Genomic DNA, 19,594 nt, shown 5'->3' on the forward strand with positions numbered 1-19,594 from the left:
TCGTCCCAGTGGCTTAATTGGGCCACGAGATATGACCGCCATGATACCCAGCGCCTGTAACTTATACCCAGCGCCTGTAACTTTGGCTAAACATGGGCTTGCGGTTTCGTCAAGGCGTTCATGGTTTCGGTTTCATCAAGGCAATAGCGTCTATGGTAGTTGTCTTTGGCTTAGCTGCAAGGCTGCTGGCACAACGCGCCTTCTCCGCCTTTTTTTTTTTTTTTTGCCTTTCTTTGCGTTGCATTTTCGAAGTTTTGTTTTCCGGTGTGGGTCACTGCACCCTAACCAATCGAAAATGCCCAAAAGTAATTTCTGGCTCATAGCAAACAGATACAATAATATTGTGATGAAAAATTGTAGTTTATTGGAGGCGAACATCAATTTATTCGCCCACTTTTGGCGATCCTAGCTTTTCGTCCTGCAACTTTCCGTAGCTGCATGTATTGAACAAACAGGGTCTTGGTCGCTTTGCCCACGCTTTTTAATTCGGTTTGCTTTTGTTGTGTGGTACCTAATTACTCATTTTCGCATGTCAACATCAGTTTGCTTTGCTTAGTGAAAGATAGTCCAACATTAATCATGCCCTCTAATACGCTCTAGGTACGTATTCTACGGCGTATATTAAGCTACGCTCGCAACCCTGTGACGGCCAAAGACAAAACCATGTTCACCTTTGCATGCGCCGAAACCACTGTTCGATAGAAAAAGTTCAAGCAAACATCTTGTTTTACGGAATGCCGCCGTGAGTTCGCAGAAACGCTGCCATTTACCGGACAGGAAGCAAGGCCTGTTATCCGATCTCTTTCGACTATGCGCGTGAGGTTTGACCTTTGAACGATAATAACGCGGTGTGCTCGCTGGAGCCGAAAGTAAATAACTCCGCATTTTGTAAACCTCCAGATATAGCACAAGAACCACTTTCCTGGACCACAGTAGGTTCTAGTGCATGGTAGAACGCCTGATATGGTACATACATAAAACGTAATCGGCAAGGGACTAGGGAGGCGCCATAATGCTGTGAAATGGTGTTACATCTGCTCCAAATAGCATTTCTAGCTGTTCCAAGCCTGCTACAAAAGGCACTTTTGCCTGCTCCCAGGACTGCTCCCAAACTCATGTACCCTGTTCCACCCATGCAACAGGACAAAGCTGGACGAAAACTTGCTGGGCTGTCACCACACATTGCCAGTGACAAACCAAAGATGTGTGCTTGCGCAATTTGTTGCGCGACTGCCTTCGTTGCATCTTCCTTCATCTTTAGCACCAAAAAAAACAGTGACACGAAAAAAACTTCACTTTCTTTTATTGGTGGTGGCAACAGTAACAGTGTAAGACAAGCTGAGCAGCACGAGTACTGATCAAACCAACATAGACATGCACGAAGGTGAGAACAATACATACATGGTAGTGCAAAGCACATTTGTGCTGTAGCAAAGTGTTTTATTAATGTGGAACCAAAATGTAGCGCAGTGCTCTAAAAGCACAATTTCAAGGGTGCATACAATTATGCACAGCTGAGCAGGTAGCTGTGATTAGACTTTGACTTGAGGGGCCTAAAAATATGGGATTTTGGGTGTAAACCAAATGTGAGGAATAAACAGCATTGCAAATAAAATTTCTAAAATTTTGAACCCCAGTTTGAATGGAGCAATGCGCTTGCAGCTTTGGTACATACAGTAGAACCTCGTTGTTAAAAAAAAAGATGTGAGGGAGAAACGTTCTACGGGGAATTTTTAGTGTTCACAATTGGGAGCGTACTAACCGGGAAATTGTATGCACCGAGAACGTATTACTGTGCGAAAAAACTATTGGCAAATGTAGCTATGAAAGAACTTCATTGGGCAGAAGGGTCCTTTTTTAACCTCTTCTTTTCAATATGTTTGTGCTCATTCTTCAAAACAATAACAGTACATGCATCAAATACACACTTTGTAAACTGAACTCTCTTTTAGTTGCAGCTGTAGGTGACGCAAAGCTTAAAACAAGGAAGTCAACGAAACACCGGGACTTTTATACAACAGAATTTAGTGAGGAAACTGCCATTGGCCAGTGAATGACTGGAGTGTATTAAACGGACTCTGCAACACTCTTTGATCAGTGCAAGTAAACCTGCACAACATTTAGATCACACTGCCAGGAATACCTGAGGCAAATATTACACGTGCACGTGAAGCGGCGAGCGCGCAAATCGCTGTGAAAGACGCGGAAAAACCAATCTTGCTCTCTTCAATTTTCTTGATTATTCACCCCTGGCATGGCCTAAACAACATCATTGAGGTCATGGCTGACCTATTGACTGTCACTGGTCAACTTCGCGGCTCATTTATCGCATTTCCTGTGACGATCCACCATCGGCAGTGCTACGTACCAACCTCTTCTATGTCCGAGCCTGTATGTACAGTTTTGGCGTTTCTTTTGTGTTTTGAGTGCACGTGGAGCTTGAGTGATGAACTCAATACTCCCCTTTCAACGAAACCACTTGGCAATAAACGTTTATTGCTTCAAAAACGCCCTACCAGCCTGAGCGCGCGCTTGCGAGCAGGCAGCCATGCCTGCTTTATTGTAGCACCAGACCAGAAATAGACCCCTCCACGTTGCGGAGAAAAAGAGAAAACTCTCCGGCCTGTGATATATCGAAGGCTGCCGAAGACAACACTGCGAGCCGCATCCCTCTCCAGGAGACAGCGTGCAGCTTTCGTCGCGTTGTTCGCGGTCAAGTTGAAAGGGAGCAATTATGCGCGACTTCTCATTGCGCCTAGTTTCGGCGATAGTCAACGGATTTTCATGATTCTTGCGGGATGAGATTGGTTGGACAATAGACTACCTCAAGATACATTCCGAGTAGTCAATGGTAAGTGCTGCAGGGCCCCTTTACGAGCTCACAATGTCTACGTGTGCATGCCTACAGTGTGGGAATGTTTAGGAATGCTAGATGGTTGCAACAAGGAGTGTGCAGCTTGTCTTTCACAGCACTAACTACAAAAACATACAAAACAGACCCAACTCTCCCAAAGCTCGGCTGGATGGGGTAGTGTAAAAGGCACACAAAATTGCAAAGTCATCACGCAACATCACGTGGAATGACAGCACGGCTATGGCGGGGTGCACTTTTAAGACTGTCATTTAGCTGCGATTTGGTGGCCGCGTGATATTTGAACAAAGACGTGATACGTTAACTTCTTCATGGCACCGCTGGTTTGCATACATGCATGGCGACATTGTCAAGCAGAAGCAATTCATAAGTGTTCACCGCTGAATGTCATTTCTTCATAGCACACACTCTTAATCCACCTTCGTAGATTTGCTGACACTTTTTACGTCAGAAACACGTCAGATCAGAGCCACGTCCCCCTTCTTGGTGGTCGGGTATCCTTTTTGGCCGCCACATTGTGTTAGGACAAAAAGAAACGTGCAGTGCAGTTTTAACAATGAATCAAGTGAGCAAACACCTGCCACCTCTACAGCAAGCACACCCTCTTAGAGGCGAGCGGGTGAGGGTGCATGTGGGTGTGGCCTAGGAAGCAGAGCTCTTCGATGTAGGCAGTTGCGAAACTCCGCCTCAAAAAAGGGCCCACACCTGGACCCCTGTTTTGAATTGTATGTATAGTGGCGCCACCGCAGCCACTGCCTGCAGTATTCAAAAAACACAGTAATTACTCAAACTGACAATTTAGCAGTAAACATTATTTTAAAGAAGCATATTTTTTTTTACTTCTGTACTTTTTAAGTTATTCATTGCTTTCCTAACTGCGGTTTCTTTTTGCAATGGTTTCTGCATCTTCTCAACTGCCTGAACTGATTGGTGCTTGTGCGGGCACTCCAGCACAACTTAGGTCCGACCTGAAGTACTAAATTTGCAGTCGTCACTCGGCCTACATCACACTGTATGCCAAAACTATTCCAGTAGCTGATCCAGTGGCTCTAAATAATCCTTTCAAGCTTCCCCGTAAAGCCGTCAAAGCGAATTTTTAACTCTTTTTTTTGCTGTCGGAAGACCGCAAATGACGCGCAGCAGACGACATTGCGCAGGTGAAATGCATCTTGCTGACCACACGGTCCCATCTTTTTACTACTCTTGGTTCGTATGCATATAAAACACTTGCGTGGTTGAACACCTTGGTCTTCTGTGGCACAACAAATTTACGTCAGCACCCAAATACTATTTTCCGCTCAGGTCGTTGAGCGGCAAACCACGTTGTATAGTTTATTTTGTCACCAACAGATGGCGCCACTGTGCGGGAAAATCCAAAACAGTGGACCAATCATGGGACCACTTTTTGATGCATGGGGCCTATTGGGAGTTTCGCAACTCCTATATCAAGTAACTCAGCTAGGAAGGTCACGTAATTGAAAACTTGTTGTTGCAGCAACAACAAGGTAGTAAAGGGCACACTCTACATTTGGAGGCTCAGTTGCGAGAATTGGTGCACCACGTTTTCGGACACACCATCGCAATCACGTCAAACGATGGCTTAAGAGCTGTGCTGTGTAAAAAATGGCAGTTTCAAGGCTTGTGTGACTCAACCAACAACTGGACAGTGCCCAAAAAGACATGGAGACTAGACATGATGGCATAACACTCCATTCGCGGTCAAGAGTGCAAACACAAAGTTTCAACTGGGGTGCATGTTAGCGAGACAATACAGAACTTGTCGTGTGTAAGTTAGTACTAGTCTAGACATGTTTAGCACGAAAGGAATAAGCCAGATAAGAGAAGTACACACACACACTGTACTACATTCTCTTCTTTTCTGCTCCGCCTTTTCACACTAAAGAACACGTCTTTAGACTGTCACTAGGGACTTAAAGCAATCAGTAGCAAAGGGTAATAAAAGAAAGTGCTTACTTTGCACTAGAGACCGGTTTACGTGAGACTTGCCTTCATAACACATGGAAATGCCTGTGCACAACACACAAGCATTAAACTATTCTTCACAATGGGTAAACAGTGCATTATTGCTCTCATGCCTTTGTGTCCACATTCACTTCTCTGTAGTGTGATTTTGCACATGTCACTCACGTTGACTATACATTAGCCAAACTATCTGTTGGAGGCCTTGTTTCTAGACATCTGTTGCAGACATCTGTTGGAGACATCTGTTGCAGACATCTGTTGCAGACATCTGTCAAGGACATCTGTTGAAGGCATCTGTTGCAGACATGTCGGAGACATCTGTTGCAGACATCTGTCAGAGACACCTGTTGGAGACATCTGTTGGAGACATGTTGCACAACATGACAACAGCTCATACCTCCCCCATGTGCACTTAGCTGGCAAGCATTAGTTGTCTCAACAATCTCTCCTTATTGTACCATTGACTCGATCATCACTATCCGATGTTCCACTCGGCCACAGAAACTAACTTCAGGATTCAATGCACTGGAAAGGCAGAGGGATTAACTTACATCTTCCCCGCCCAAAGTCCACCAGTGTCACATTTTTCTCAACACACCCAATACAGGATGCTCACTGCGCATACCTCACTGATTCTCATAACGCGGCTCATTGGCGGGAGCAGTCCTCCTGTTCACACCGGGCGAGTTGTCTTCGAAGGTTGGGTTCTGGTACGTCAGGTCGTCTCTCGAACCGGTCACGCTCGGTAACGGCTCGGGGAATCCGTCGTCGTCAGGGGGTGGGGGTGGTGGTGGAGGCAGTCCGTTGGCGTCGTCGTCGTCGTCCATGGGCGGCGGAAGCTCCGGGTCATACGCGCGTTGCTGGGCGTCATACACGGGAGGTCGTTGGACGAAGCCCGGGTTGCTGTACGTCTCGGAAAAGTCGTCCTGATAGCTGCTGGCTGCCTCTTCCTGGGTAGTGTTTCGCGTCTGCCACAGCTGCTGCACGTTCCCCAAGGCTACCGCGAGGACAAGGAACATGTCTACCACCAGGACCACCACCTGTACATGGAGGAAAATGCACCTTTTGTCCTCGACTAGCCAAGCTTCATCTTGTGTGGAAGGCAGAGCTTTTTGCTCGGCTGACATAACCATCGTCATGTAAAAGTTGTTGAATTATGGTAACTCGTGCCAGTAACTCAACAACCACTGCGAACCCTCCTGGGAAACTACCCAACCCTTTGCAATGCCTTGAAAAGGACATGTTACTTTTTTGATGCCTGGAAACCCAGTTTGAAGCACATGTTAATCATTTATAGTGACCCGCTTCACTATTTTGCGGGGACCCATTGCAAATACCATTGGTAACAAGAAGACAACGGAAGCGCTGTGCTGTCTTACGTTGTCTTCTTGCTGCCTTTTCGTAACTCGCACCGTTTTATGTTGAGCATTTTTTAGCTGCACCTCTGGCTCCTAAATCAGGATTCTTTGACATTATGTGGCAGTAAAAAAAAGTTTAAGACTCAAGCAACGAACACAGTGTGTCGCAATTCTGAAGCACAGTGGATTGCTAGGCTTAGCTAGTGTCACTAGACAAAGTATAAGAGCACCGCCACTCAGGCACACAAGTTGGCAACGGCGGCCATTTTGGCGTTTATCAGTGTTGCGAGCTTCTATGGCCTTGCCGCTAACTTCTACCGGGTCATTTGTTAGCAACACTGCTGAACACTGCTGAACGGCATCTTTAGACACACTTCTTCTGCTGAAATGCCACTACACGCCTTATCTTTGATACGTGTTCGGAACGGCATCAGTCGTACGCAGCCGCAAAGCAGGGGGACAAGCTAAGCCTACCAGAGATGACCAGCTAAAACGCATAAACAAAATGGCACGGGCCCATGAACCTTCGCAGTGTAAACAAATGTCACGTGATCCGAACTGACCAATGATCATGGCGGTGGCATGGAACCACAGGAGAAAAGAGTGCCGATACTCTAACCTTCTCTAGTGACACTAGGCCTAGCTATTAGGCCTAACTGTTATGCCTAGCTATTATATTCTAGTTATTAGGCCTGGCTATTAGGCCTGACTATTAGGCCTGACTATTAGGCCTAACCATCTCAGGCCTGACTACCGTAGGCCTCACTCGGTGGGGTAGAGCAGAAAGTGAGCATTTTAGGGGCAATGCACAATTTCCTGTTGCAGTTCCTACCAGTGTACCCAGTAGGCCACATTAGTGGGCATGTTTTCCCTTGCTTTGCAAACAACTCTCTCCTATCGTAAGAGCTGAGGAAGCAGTTCACCTGAACCCAGAAGGCCCACCCTCGCTGGACTTGGTAGTAGGCCGGCTGGTCCGTACCCATGCATCCCAGGATCACCACGATCACTGCAAGAACCACTGCGGCAACAGTGGCGGAAGCGAGTCCTTCAGCACTCTCATGACCAGTGTGTGTTGCATATGTACAAAGCGATGACCAACATCACAGAAAGTACACCAATGGCAGTACTATGACCTCTGCGCCCATGCAACTTATGAACTAGTGCTGCTAGGCTAGAGTGCATGCCACACCCTCTGCCATTCCCCTTCACTACACTTCGACGACTCACTGTGAACCTGCCCCGCTTTTGGTACTCTTGAGTTAAGTGCTTTATTACTTTTTAACACAGCACGAAGTGCACTAAGAGGGAAGGGCTACACTGTGGACAAAAGAACACAACCAGAAGCTTGGACACAGTAGGGGAAAATTGCACAAGGGTCCTTGGCCTGATGTTTTCATGTCAAGGCCCATCTTCACTGAGTCATTGACGAAGGCAGGTCACCTTGCCGAAACACCGAAACATGGCGGAGGATAAAGCCCTTTCTCTATTTTATCATAGAACGTTGTACACCTAGCTTCAGTAAAAAAAATACGCTGGCATGTATGTACACACGCCCCAAAGTTCCTCCACCAAAACTTTACTTCCGGGAGCTCCAGTGGCACCAGTGGCAAGGAACCATTTCGAATGCCCATTTCAAACACCAACGTTTAATGATCTGTAAAATTAGTTCTGAGCGATGCATAAGAAAACCAATTCTCTTATTGCATTCACCGGGGTTCACAATATTGGAAAATATAAAGATTATATTTTTATGGCTAACACTGTTTTGTTTATTGTTCCTTCAAAAATGGCTAATTATCTCTAATTATCTTGGTAACTAATTTACTTACTAAAAAAATGCCATATTCGAAATCAGTGGGAAAAAGCAGCAAGACTGGCAAGTGTTGCAGAGTTTACTTAAAAATTAAAAAGAAATTGTTTTAAGTGCCTTGTCCCCCCTAAAGTGACATCTTGGTAATCAAAAACACACACAGGCAGTTCAAAAGACAACATTTCTGTCGACCAAACATTGCTTCCACACCGTGCTCCAAAGGGGTCACTCACAAGCCACGACAACAACGGTGATCTTGGCCAGGGAGAGCTGGCGGAGCTCGCCCTGGCTTCCCCGCAGGTCTCGCACGAGGCGCACGGCGATGAGAGGCAGTGCCGCGACGAGGGTGAGGAGGTGGATGATGGCCAGGGAGGCCGCGGCCGTGCTCAGGGGCGTCAGCATCAGGTACGTGATGGGAGACTCGCAGTCCTCGAAGAAGAACGGCACCCGCCGGGAGCACACGTGCCACAGCCCAAAGTGGCCCCGCTCGAGCACCGTCCCTGCGGGCAGGCGCATACACGGGGGCCAACTTTTAAAGGGACCCTGCAACTTTTTTTTGAAATCTTAAATGCCTGCAGAACGTAGTCACCCAACACACCCAGTACTTAGATTAAGGGGTTCACAAAGTACCTCAGCCAAAAATTACTGCTCTATGCCGATCAGATAACTTGTAAACTCGCTCGAAAGATTTTTCTCTCTTTCCCAGTCTTGACGCTCTTCGACGGCTCGAATTACATCACTGAGGCCATGTAGCGGCTGTTGGCCAGTTTTCTTCAGTTGCAGCAATGAACGCTTTTCGATAGCAACTTAAAAAAAAAAAAGCCTCAAAAAACAATGCAGAAACGGAAGGCGTATCTGGTGCGACGAGCAAATCACGCAGTGCTGCTCCGTGCTGGCGATAACTGTAGCTTTCGCAGTGCTTCCAGACACGAAGGAAAGAGTGAAAGTGCTTATCGAAAGTGTTGCAGGGTCCCTTTAAAGCCAAGCTTCTATGGCTCACTGGTGGCGGCCATCCCGTCACCAAAACGCACTGCAGGAAAACCAACTTTACATAATGTGTTTCGTAAAACGATGACAATAATCGAAGGCACATCAAGCGGCTCAAGAAAACGCACGCACCCCTCCGTCTAACGACGACGATGGTTGAGAGCAAATCTTTCTCGCGATGAATTCTTTCTTTGGCCAATCCCACACTGCGAGTATGTGCTACTCTGGAGGTACACACCACTTCCTTAGAGTATTCACAGCAATTCTCAGGTGTGCACTCCGTAGGCCTAAAGTTTGGGTTTGGGATGTACGGCGCGAATTGATACCTCCTGCTTGGCATTCGCTTCGAACATATTGAAATGGAGCAATCGCCAGCTTCATTACGCGGGGGATCCAGATTCGATTCCAGCCACGGGAAGAGTTTTTTAAGTGCGAATGCACTTCTTAAGCGACCCTGAATTCCGGCGACCGCCGTCCGTCCACATAGCAACAGCTGCGGGTGCGCGCGCTCCTCGTCTTCCTTGGCAACGGGGGGAGATGGGAGCGCGCGCTGCCTGGCCGCTGACATGGCACATACCCACGTGGGGGATTGGCCAGGAATCTCCTCGTCTTCCTTGGCAACGGGGGGGAGATGGGCGCGCGCTGCCTGGCCGCTGACATGGCACATACCCACGTGGGGGATTGGCCAGGAATCGGGCGTGAGAAGGGCTAATGCACCTGCTTAAAGGAGTACTGACACGAAATTTCAAAGCTGAGGTCCGCTCTAGCAATCAAGTACAACGACAACACAAATAGGTGTCTGTGAATAAATGCATCTTTCTTTCTTTGTAGTTGTGTGTGTGTGTGTGATCTCTCTTTCGCGAACATTACCGAACCGCGCAAATTCAACTCGTGCATTCGCACTTTCACATTCTTCCCCTCGGGGAAATGCGGGGAAATTTTTTCTTTCACTTCACTGATGATCATTTGATGATGATCATTCAAATCATCATCGTCAGAGAAAGTTGGCTTTCCCCGCAAAGCATATTGGCGTACAATGGCATCACTGAGGGCACTAAAGCTTCGCTTCAAAAAACGCTTCCCGTGGTTGGAATCGAACCTGTGTCCCTGGTGTTATGAAGCCGATGTCTACCTGACTGCGCCATTTTGATACAGTCGAATCAGCTTTGCGCTTCAACCATCTTTCATTTCACAAATAAGGGGCTTTGTTCTTTAATGCGGTAGTGTTATGTGGAAAAAGTTAGTGGATGGCGTCTGTAGCAGCGTAGAACGCATATCTGCAGATGTGTGCACCAGTGGCAAGGAATTATTTCGAGTACCCATTTCAAACACCAAAGTTTAATGAGCTGTAAAATTGGCTCCAAGCGATGCATCAAAAAACTGCTTCAATTATTGCATTCACCAGGATTCATAGTATTGGAAAGTATGAACTTTACCTTTATGACAAACACTGCTTTGTCTATTGTTCCTCCAAAATGACTAATCATCTCTAGTTATACTGGGAACTAATTGACCAACCAAAAAAATAATGCCATATTTGAAATCAGTGGGAAGAAAGCAGCAAGACTGGCAAGTTTCGCTAAGTTTACTTGAAAATTTAAAGAAGTTGTTTTAAGACCAGTGTCTGTGACCTTGATGAGCACATTACGAACCCACCTTGCTCCGTCTTTGCCTCAAAAGTGCCCCAGTGGGAGGGCGGCAGCGAGATCAGCTGCAGGACAATGCTGGCGACGCACAGGACGGCCTGAGATCCCGGCAGCCACGCTGCTCGCAGGTTCATGCTGGACCGGCTGAACATGTTACGCCTGCCCAGCAACAAGAGCGGAGTGAGAATCCGACAGAAAGCGAGGCCTCAACATCTGCACACTAGAAGCCATATGCAGCTACAAAGCATAGCTAATAATAAATACACTAGACTCTTGCTAAGATGAACTCAGTTACAGTCGAACCTTGGTATAACGAAGTAGTATCGGGCCAGCAAACTAGTTCGTTATATCCAATATTCGTTATAAAAGTAGAGGTAAAAATCGGCTCTAACAAATCGACAATCTGGCTCGCACAAAAATACTTGATACAAACGTGCATTTTTTAGGCTTCAAACCCACTGTAAAAGAGGTAACCTTTACCTTTCTCCTTGTTGCATTTCGAGCTCACTGAACCGGAACATCAGTACGTGAAATTATAACAGAGCAAAGTTCACTTGACAAAACAGGCCTGCGTCCTTATTTATTTGATGAAGGATGTGATCTCCATATGGTGGCTACTCCCAGCACTGCACAGGATGAAGTTTTCCACAGTGTCCACGAACAAAGGGGCCTTTTCTACTTCTGTAGTTTTGGACGGCGGTGTTTTTTCCAAGTAGCTTCTCAGCCTCCTGGTGAAATATTTTTTCGTTATATCCGATACAGCGTGTGGTCCTCACGGTTTCAGTTTCGTTATAAAAGAATAGGTGCCATTTAAATAAAGCGTGACCAACCAAAGTCTGTATTTAGTTCGCTACAGCCGATAATTCGCTAATCAGTGTTCGTTATAACGAGGTTTGACTGTATGACAAATCTTACAGTTATGATGAACAACATCTTCTCTTGAGACATGCACAATGAAAGAAACATCCACTTAAGGTAAATTTTTGATAGCATAAATTAATTTTCATGATCCCTTCGAGTTCGTCTTGACGGGAGGTTACTGTAACTGTACATGTGCCTACAAAATTATATTAGCTACATGCATGGGTGTCGGCAGGGGGGTGCGAAGGGACACTTGCACCCCCAAAGCCACCGCAAAACAATTTCCCGGCCCCCTCTCCGTCTATCCCCTAATTACGAGTTTGCCACCCTCAAGACAAAATCCTGCCGACGCCCACGGCTACATATGTGTCTCAGAGTTACCTTTTCTTTTTTTTATATGCCCACATTTTCTTTTCCTTCACGTCTTGCACAGATTTAGGCTGACGACAACGCTTGAATGGTGAGGCCTCACCCTATAGCTAAATGAAAACCTGTTGTGGACACTGCGAGCAAATGCTTTACATAATTACGTAATGCTGCAGCTACACTCAATAAAGGTTAGCGTATTTCAATGGACTAAAAACATTAGCATAGTACAGACACACAGACACATCAAGTAGATATTTCTTGGAGCCATAGTGTCGTACCGCAGTGAAATCGCACCAGAACCAGTTTCATACGAGTGTACTTTTCACTTCCAAAATCCCCCGTTGACACAACGTCGGCCGCGATGCAAATACATTTCACGTGAATAAACTTTTTTTATCGTACAATGTAATAGATGCCTCGGACCAAGAAAGATTTGCATATGCATGGGTCACGACACATTGTCAGAAAAATCATAATCAGGTGGAAGTTGCACTGCATGCCCTTCTCGATTTCTTGTGTTACTCCAACAAAAATAAAATTCTAATTCCTTTTTCTTCAAATTTTCAGCGTTTAACGCACTAAAGCTACACCGGGCTATGAGGCACACCCTACTGGAAGGCTCCGGATTAATTTTGACTACCCTGGGTTCTTTAACGCGTGCAGAAATCTCGACACAAGGGCGTTTGGAATTTTTGCCTCTCAACACCTTAGCCACTGATCCATCGCGTCGTTAAATTTCATTTTGTGATGGCAAGATGCAACATTACTTTCAGCCGCTTTGCAGCAGTCAACCCATGCAGCTTGTGGCCGAAACAACGGCCTGTTCAATGACTAATACCCGTGCCACACGTACACGAAAAATAAAATTAAGTGCTTTATGCCTTAAGTGTTAATGCCATTAATTCGCTGCTACAAGCAAAAATCTAATGCTGTTCACTCTAATGTCATTTTTGGTTTAAGGAGTTCCGCACAACTCATTCGCCTTCAGGAGCGCCTTAAATCTGCCTACTCTCGAACGCGATGGACACGAAATGGAACCAACGAAACTCTCAGCACCAGAGCGTTGATGCGGAAACTCAGCTGAACTTCGAAATAAGGCGCTTTTTTGTGCCCTCTTGGTGACGGCATTCTGAAGAAGACGAAGTTCACTAAAACTGTGGCAAAAGGCAGAACTTCATGTTACTCGTCGTTTTGAATATTTCGGATTTGGCTACCGCTGGCATGGGACGGCAGCTACTGAAGCCACTTTTAGAAACAGCTCGCACCATTTGTTCAGGAAACACTCATTTTCTTTCGCAAAAACATTTCTAACCCTTCTAAAAAGCTTTTCTCTATTTTAAAGACTTCTAAAATAAGAGTGCCTTAATGCCTTTGCATTTTGGCGTGTAGCACGGACTGCCCAAATAATGTAATTCGGTTTCTTAAGGCCTTAAGCACTTAACATCATTTTTCGTGCACTTGTGGCACGCGTATTACACAGTGAATATGTTAAATTTTTCATGCTTTCACAAAACACGGTGCTGGCTTTTATTCATGTGACAAACGAGCGATTATATGCCAACTGGACTCCGAAAAAAACGCAAGTGGGATATTTGTAATCATTTTGCACCTACCAACATACTGTCGTATGTTATAGGAGAGGTGCATTAAAGCTTGGACGTATGTGATCAATTAAGAAATAATGCCTTCCTGAATGTGCTAGTGCAGAAAAAACAATATTTTTTAGTTACTAAGACATGTCGAAATTGATAAAAGTGACAGTGCATTCTAATTTGGATATTTCAAAATGTGCTGCTTGCTACTGTCATCAAGTGAGCAAATTTGTTTCAGTTAAACGCACTTTTTCTTTGGTCACCCGAGGTTCGTGTGAGTAAATTGTGTTTGCACGCAACTATACACTTCAAAATATTTGTAAAATATGTACGTTGTCAGAAGGAAATGCCCATATGGAGAAAAAACCTGGACGCTCAACGTACTTGACTTATTGAAAGGTGAACCAGCTGCTTCTTTCTTTTCCCTGGTGCTTTGGTCATCCTCCGACTACAGCAAGATAGCACGCCAACCTGCACCAAAAACCCTCATGGCATGAACATTTGGGTCTGAAAAAGTGAACAGTATTTGGGGGATCGAAACAGCGGTTTGCTCCGCGGTTTCACTTCTCGTACTACGGCCACAAGCTTCCCCGCGGCGTTAACAAAGCAACATTGCTACTACGTCTCGGAAGTTGCAGTAAGTTCAATCCATCGATCAATCGTTCAATTATCTCATCCAGCGACCTACAGTTCCGTTTCAAACAAGCTAGAAAGGGCCAGCTTTTTCGCGCGCTGAATTGAAATCTTTTCCTTCGCGGCTTTTGAATGAACGAACGAGTATCGAAACGCGCGCGTCCCGCAAGATGATAATACTGCGGCGCTGTGGCCGATCGCTACAGCTGCTACAACCGCGCGATAAGACGAAGTAGCTCTGAATCGGACGAGATCGGAACGGATGCGCGGACTGCCGGCCCCCGTTCGGGCGTTTAAACAGAGTTCAGACGATAAAACCATCCCCATGCACGATGCGAAACTCGCAGAGCGGAGTCTTACCTCATGCGACGATAAATGCGGCAAGTTTCGATGAAAAAGGAAAACATGTGGGCCCCGGGATTCTCGGGCGATCTTTCCGACCCCCACCGGCGAGCGGGCTGCTCCGGCCGGCCTTGACGGAGCTGGCACAATCCGCCCAGTACGCCTACCATCGTCTCGAAGTGTAGGTTACCGCCGGCCCAGATGCATAAACGGCTATTTAAAACGTTACCGTTGATCCCCTCGCGGACAACCCACCGGCGAATGGCACTATGTAGTACTAGTACAGATTCCCTGGATTAGCGCCAACAGTAAAAATGTGAGGAGCTTAAAAAGGTAAAAGGAAAGAAAGGGGAGGCGAAAATGAGAGAAACAATTTTTCTGCCGGGAGATTCGACCGCTCCGAAAACAGCCACCTTAACGTAGCGAACAAGTCCCCAAATGCTACGTCTTTCTGGAAATTTTGGCCCGCCTGTCAGCGATTCAACCGCCCGGCTAAGAAAAGAGTTGTTATTGTAAAGGAAGGAGAAAAAATGTGCCCGGTAAGCTTGACAGACTTTTGAACACAACGAATACATGGACGAACTCTGGGGCATACATGTACACATTAAAGCCAGCGGCCGTGGACGTAATTAAGGGGCTTTAGTACAATTTATTCAGCGCAAAAGCGCGTTATGAACGGTTTGAAGGAAGGCAAGATTAAAAGCCTGAAAGATGCCGGCTCTAGGGCTCTAGCTCTTCAAAGAACAACGAAAAAAGTTCCCAACAGACGGCGCGCGAGCAGCGACAAAGCGGGAAATTTGAATTGAACAAACATGCATTCGTAATTCGAGGATCGTTTTAGAGGGGGGCACGAAGATCGTGCAAGGTGGAAGAGGAGAAAAGAAAGACAATCATGTTAAAGTGAACTAGAATTCAGTTCTCTGTAGTCAAGTGACAGGGCGGCAGCGAAGCAATTGATCGGACACGCGGACTTTTTTTTTTTTTTTTTTTGTACAGTGTGTTCAGTGTGTTGCAGCACTGAATCATCCACCATACAATTTTCATCTGCAAACCACTGGATTTTGCACACTGAAATTTAACACGGCCTCAATTTACGGCACATTTTGTTGCAAATAACACAGGCTGCGCTATGTATGTTACTATACTGGTCTTTTAGTTGAACGCTTGTTCTCGCGTGAGAAATTTAGGCCCGATTATTTTTTGGCCTACAAAAGGCTAAAAAGGCGAAAGTATGTTTTTCTTTAATTGCAAAGGCATAAAATAACATGAGTGAGATGAATGGTGCAATAATTATTCAACGTCTTTAGAAATTTTGGAGAAACCGGGGGTAGCATTTCGGCTGGCGTACCCGCAAAATTTCCCGCCATTTTTCCGCGGGGCTACCATGGTTGCCAGACCAAGACTGCGCTCCCCTTTACGGACTGCCTTTACGGGCCCCATACGTTTGTAGTACCTCCCCTAGGGACGAAGCGAGAAAAAAAAGAAGGATCCCGGGCCCGAGCCCGAGCCACGGCGCGAGCGCGCAGGGGTTTGTTACCAGAGCGGGGCTGACAGATCCGCGGCCTTTACGGGCCCCAATAAGTTTGTAGTACCTCCCGTGGTGACGAAGCGAGAAAAAAAAAAACCCTGGCTCTAGCTCGAGCTCGCATGGTTTTGAACCAGAGCGGGCTGACAGATCCAGCCTAGTGCAGTGAATTTTCGGACAGCTAGCACTGAGGGCGTTAAGCTTGCTGAGCGCGTAGTTTTGAGATGATCTTGCTTTACCGATCCCATTCAACTGTACATAAAAAGATTTTATAGTTCAGCAATACCTTTTTACAGTGTTTATGTCCAAATCGACTCCTTCCTCTGTGCGAAACGTCACGTTTCTGCTATATGTTTAGGTTCCTGAGCGGTTGGTATTTTGAGCGAGAAATCTGGGGTTAACTGTGCATATATTTTGTACTCTACGCTTTGGTACTACTCCGCTTCTTCAAAATATAACTAGGATTGCTCGTCGAGTTTTACCCGATTTTCACACCCCGAACATGTTTCGGAAGAATCGGGTTAAACCCGATTTCTCCCCGAACGAACCTTTTGGGAGTAGCCATCTGCACAATCGTGCGCTGACGGTCCACCGTTCTCAGCCAGTATACTTGCTAGAAGCAAGCCCAAACACACCTTTCGAACTCGTTGAGTATCGGCATGACTCTGCCGGTCGCTATACTTGGCTGGCAAATGCATCACTGACACTGGTGTGCCTAGCTAATTAAATTTGTGATGTTGAGAGATTAACCTTCACCGATCGGAGAGATCTCGAAAGGAAACCGACATGCGCACGCACGCAGATGTAAAAATTGACGATAAAGTTATTATCATCATCATCATTTTGACCAGCTTTTCATCATGGAGGAAGAAAAGTTAGGAGGCGGCACGACGTCACGCAGCCAGCCTTCCCAAGCCCACCTCCGTTGAAGCCGCTCCCTCCGCCGTTTCCCTTTCTCAAGCCGCCGGCGTCGGCCCAGCACGTGACCTCCACGGTCGGCTGGGCCGGCGGCGGCGGCGGTCTCCGACTCAGGCGCATCTCGTGTTTGGTTGGCGGTAGCTTTTCCCCGTCCTTCCTGCATTTGTCTGTTCAACGATGTCATGCCCGCTTGCGGGCAGGAGTGCCGCGTACGTGCGAAAGACAAAAGCCGTGGGAAAAAAAAAAAAGGAAGCAGGCTTCGCGACAACGGGCCGCAGAGCAGTTTCGAGCAGACGAAATTGAAGAGTGCCCGGCCGCCCATACGGCGGCGGCGCGATGGGGTCACGTGGTGCAGTGACGCCTTGGCCGACTTCGATTTTACTTTTAAGTGCGAATGCACTTTATAAGCGACCCCAAACCATCCACCGCCGCCGGCGGCGGCGGCGGCGGCGTCCGCAGTGCTCCTCTATATTTAAAAAAGAAACAGCATCCGGCGCCAGGTTTCGATCCGAGGACTTTGCGGCCGCAGCGCGACGCTCTACCGCCCAAGCCACGGACGCGACGCTGATATCAGTGTTAGTGACGCGCCTTATATCTTTAACGCATTCAAACTACGTCGTCAGCGGCGTGCGTTGGCGACTCAGCGGCGTTATAGCGGCTTGATAACTGCGTGGTGTACACGTGATACTACAAACCCGATGGAAGAGATGGAAGAGAAGGCGGCAAGGCGGTGGGCTGCGGGGGCCGAGCGCAAGCGCCGCAAGCGGGCCGACAACCGTGCATTCGCACTTTCACATTCTCCCCCTCGGGGAAATGCGGGGGAATTTTTTTATGCATAGGCTCCACGTTTCTCCGGTGGCGCCGTCTCCTAACTTTTTACTTCCTCCATGCTTTTCATGGATGAAATGTTTCATTTGTTGGAGGTTATCAATTCTCGTTAATGTCATAATTACTGATTGATTGTAGGGTTTAATGCGCCGACGCAACGCAGGCGATGCGGCGCGCCGTAGTGGAGGGCTCCGGATTAATTTTGACCACCTGGGTTAACGTGCGCCGTAATCTCGTACACACGGGTGTCTTCGATTTTCGCCTCCATCAGAAAAGGGGCCACCGCAGCCGGGAATCGAACCCGCGACCTCGTGCTCAGCAGCGCAACGCCTTAGCCACTGCCACCGTGGCGGGTAGTGTCATCATTACTGATTGATTTCCCAGCAAACGCAGAAAGTACCCCGGAGAGTATTTGCTACAGAAAAGCCTGATGTCCGCCCGTTTTCCAACTTAAAACAAACACCAATTTTAACCTGTCAGAGTTAAGTAGCTCGTGATACCGCGTAAAATAAACAATGTATTACGTACATCATCTGTAGATTTAACCCGAAAAAAAAAAAACAGAATTTCAGAATGGTTTAACAAAAAAAAAAACCCATTTCTCCTCGATTATCAGTTTAAAAAAGAGCACCCGATTTTTACCCCCCGATTTCCAAAAAATATAATACCCGTAAACGAACAACGCTAAATATAACGCTGCAGTGACTTCCTGGTCACTGTGTTCTAGAAAATGAGAAGGCAAATGAAGCTGCATCGCAGGGGCCTGGAAATGCGTAATGTGGGGAAGGTTTTCTTCAATAAGCGCGATGCCACAACTATGACGAAGGCACTTCTTAAAAAAAAATGACAACACCTTCCCGCGAGGGAACCATGAGTTGATGCAAAGCATCTCGGAGGTTTCGAAACGTTCACGAGATTGGGTATCAAAATAACGGAAAATGACGGAACTCCGGACGGCGCAGCGTGACTCAACCGAAGCAGCAGCTGAGGGAGCGGCACGCGGACCGGTTTTATTATATAGAGCAGATGGAGTGGAGAGGAGGAGATGAGAGAGGATACGCGCATGCGCGCTTATCGCGCAGCTGCGGTGATGAGTAGCGCGCGCGCTATCGCATAGCTGGCGTGGAGAGGGGGAGAGGAGGAGCAGCGCGCGCGCTATCGCACAGTTGGCGTGGAGAGAGGGAGAGGAGGAGAAGCGCGCGCGCTATCGCACAGTTGGTGGGGAGAGGGGGAGAGGTGCGGACGGACGACGGACGGACGACAGAGCCGAGATCAAGAGATGCTTTGCATCTAAAAAAGGTCGTGGCACTTACGTGGTCGTGGCAAAGAACACTGACCAGTTACTTGTCCCAGTATAAACTAGGTACGTAGTGGATTTTACTAACTGGCCATGCATTACCTAGTAAAAAGGTATACGCACGACAATGCGTATCGGCTGAGCGTTCAGCGCGGTGTAGACACATTCAACACGCACATATCACACTTGCACAACCAACAAATCAATTGAGCAAGAAAACCAAAGGAATGCACGGGGAAAGCGAGTACAACTTAGTTACCTTAAAAATATATCTGCTCTTGTTGCTTTTATAGCCAGCAGCGCAAAAGCCCTCTGATAGAGTCGGTGGGCTTGACGCAAAAATGAAATATTTTAGCGATAATTCTGGAATTATGCATTTTAATGTGAGCATATACAAGTCAAAATGCGGATTTGCGAAACCTTTTAATCGTGATTTGGAGTAAGAAAAGTGTTGTAGTTATTACGTTCAATAATTCATAGAATTAAATAATTCTGGAATTATGCATTTTAATGTGAGCATATACAAGTCAAAATGCGGATTTGCGAAACCTTTTAATCGTGATTTGGAGTAAG

The 19,594-nt window shown here is 46.8% G+C and overlaps 1 protein-coding gene across 3 annotated transcripts in view; it reads right to left on the minus strand.

Annotated features, from left to right (window-relative positions):
* Positions 1–1,286: 1,286 nt before the first annotated feature.
* Positions 1,287–19,594, minus strand: part of LOC144142545 (uncharacterized) — a 28,170-nt gene continuing 9,862 nt past the window's right edge. The window contains exons 1-7 of one of the 3 annotated variants that reach the window (XR_013317005.1): positions 14,472–15,068; positions 13,863–13,949; positions 10,667–10,815; positions 8,257–8,523; positions 7,137–7,231; positions 5,200–5,895; positions 1,287–5,097 (exon numbers count right to left, since the gene is read on the minus strand). Coding sequence is in view for 2 of the 3 variants with exons in the window: in XM_077674128.1 (XP_077530254.1) it covers positions 5,482–5,895; positions 7,137–7,231; positions 8,257–8,523; positions 10,667–10,808 (918 nt within the window). In the remaining variant the exon portion in view is untranslated. Of the gene's footprint in view, positions 5,896–7,136; positions 7,232–8,256; positions 8,524–10,666; positions 10,816–13,862; positions 13,950–14,471; positions 15,069–19,594 lie in introns of those variants that run through there. The other 2 variants (XM_077674128.1, XM_077674129.1) reach the window with 2 other exon arrangements.

Source organism: Haemaphysalis longicornis, unplaced genomic scaffold (assembly GCF_048455015.1).
Source record: "Haemaphysalis longicornis isolate Haplotype H1 unplaced genomic scaffold, Haemaphysalis longicornis Haplotype H1 scaffold_6, whole genome shotgun sequence".
Classification (NCBI taxonomy): domain Eukaryota; kingdom Metazoa; phylum Arthropoda; class Arachnida; order Ixodida; family Ixodidae; genus Haemaphysalis; species Haemaphysalis longicornis.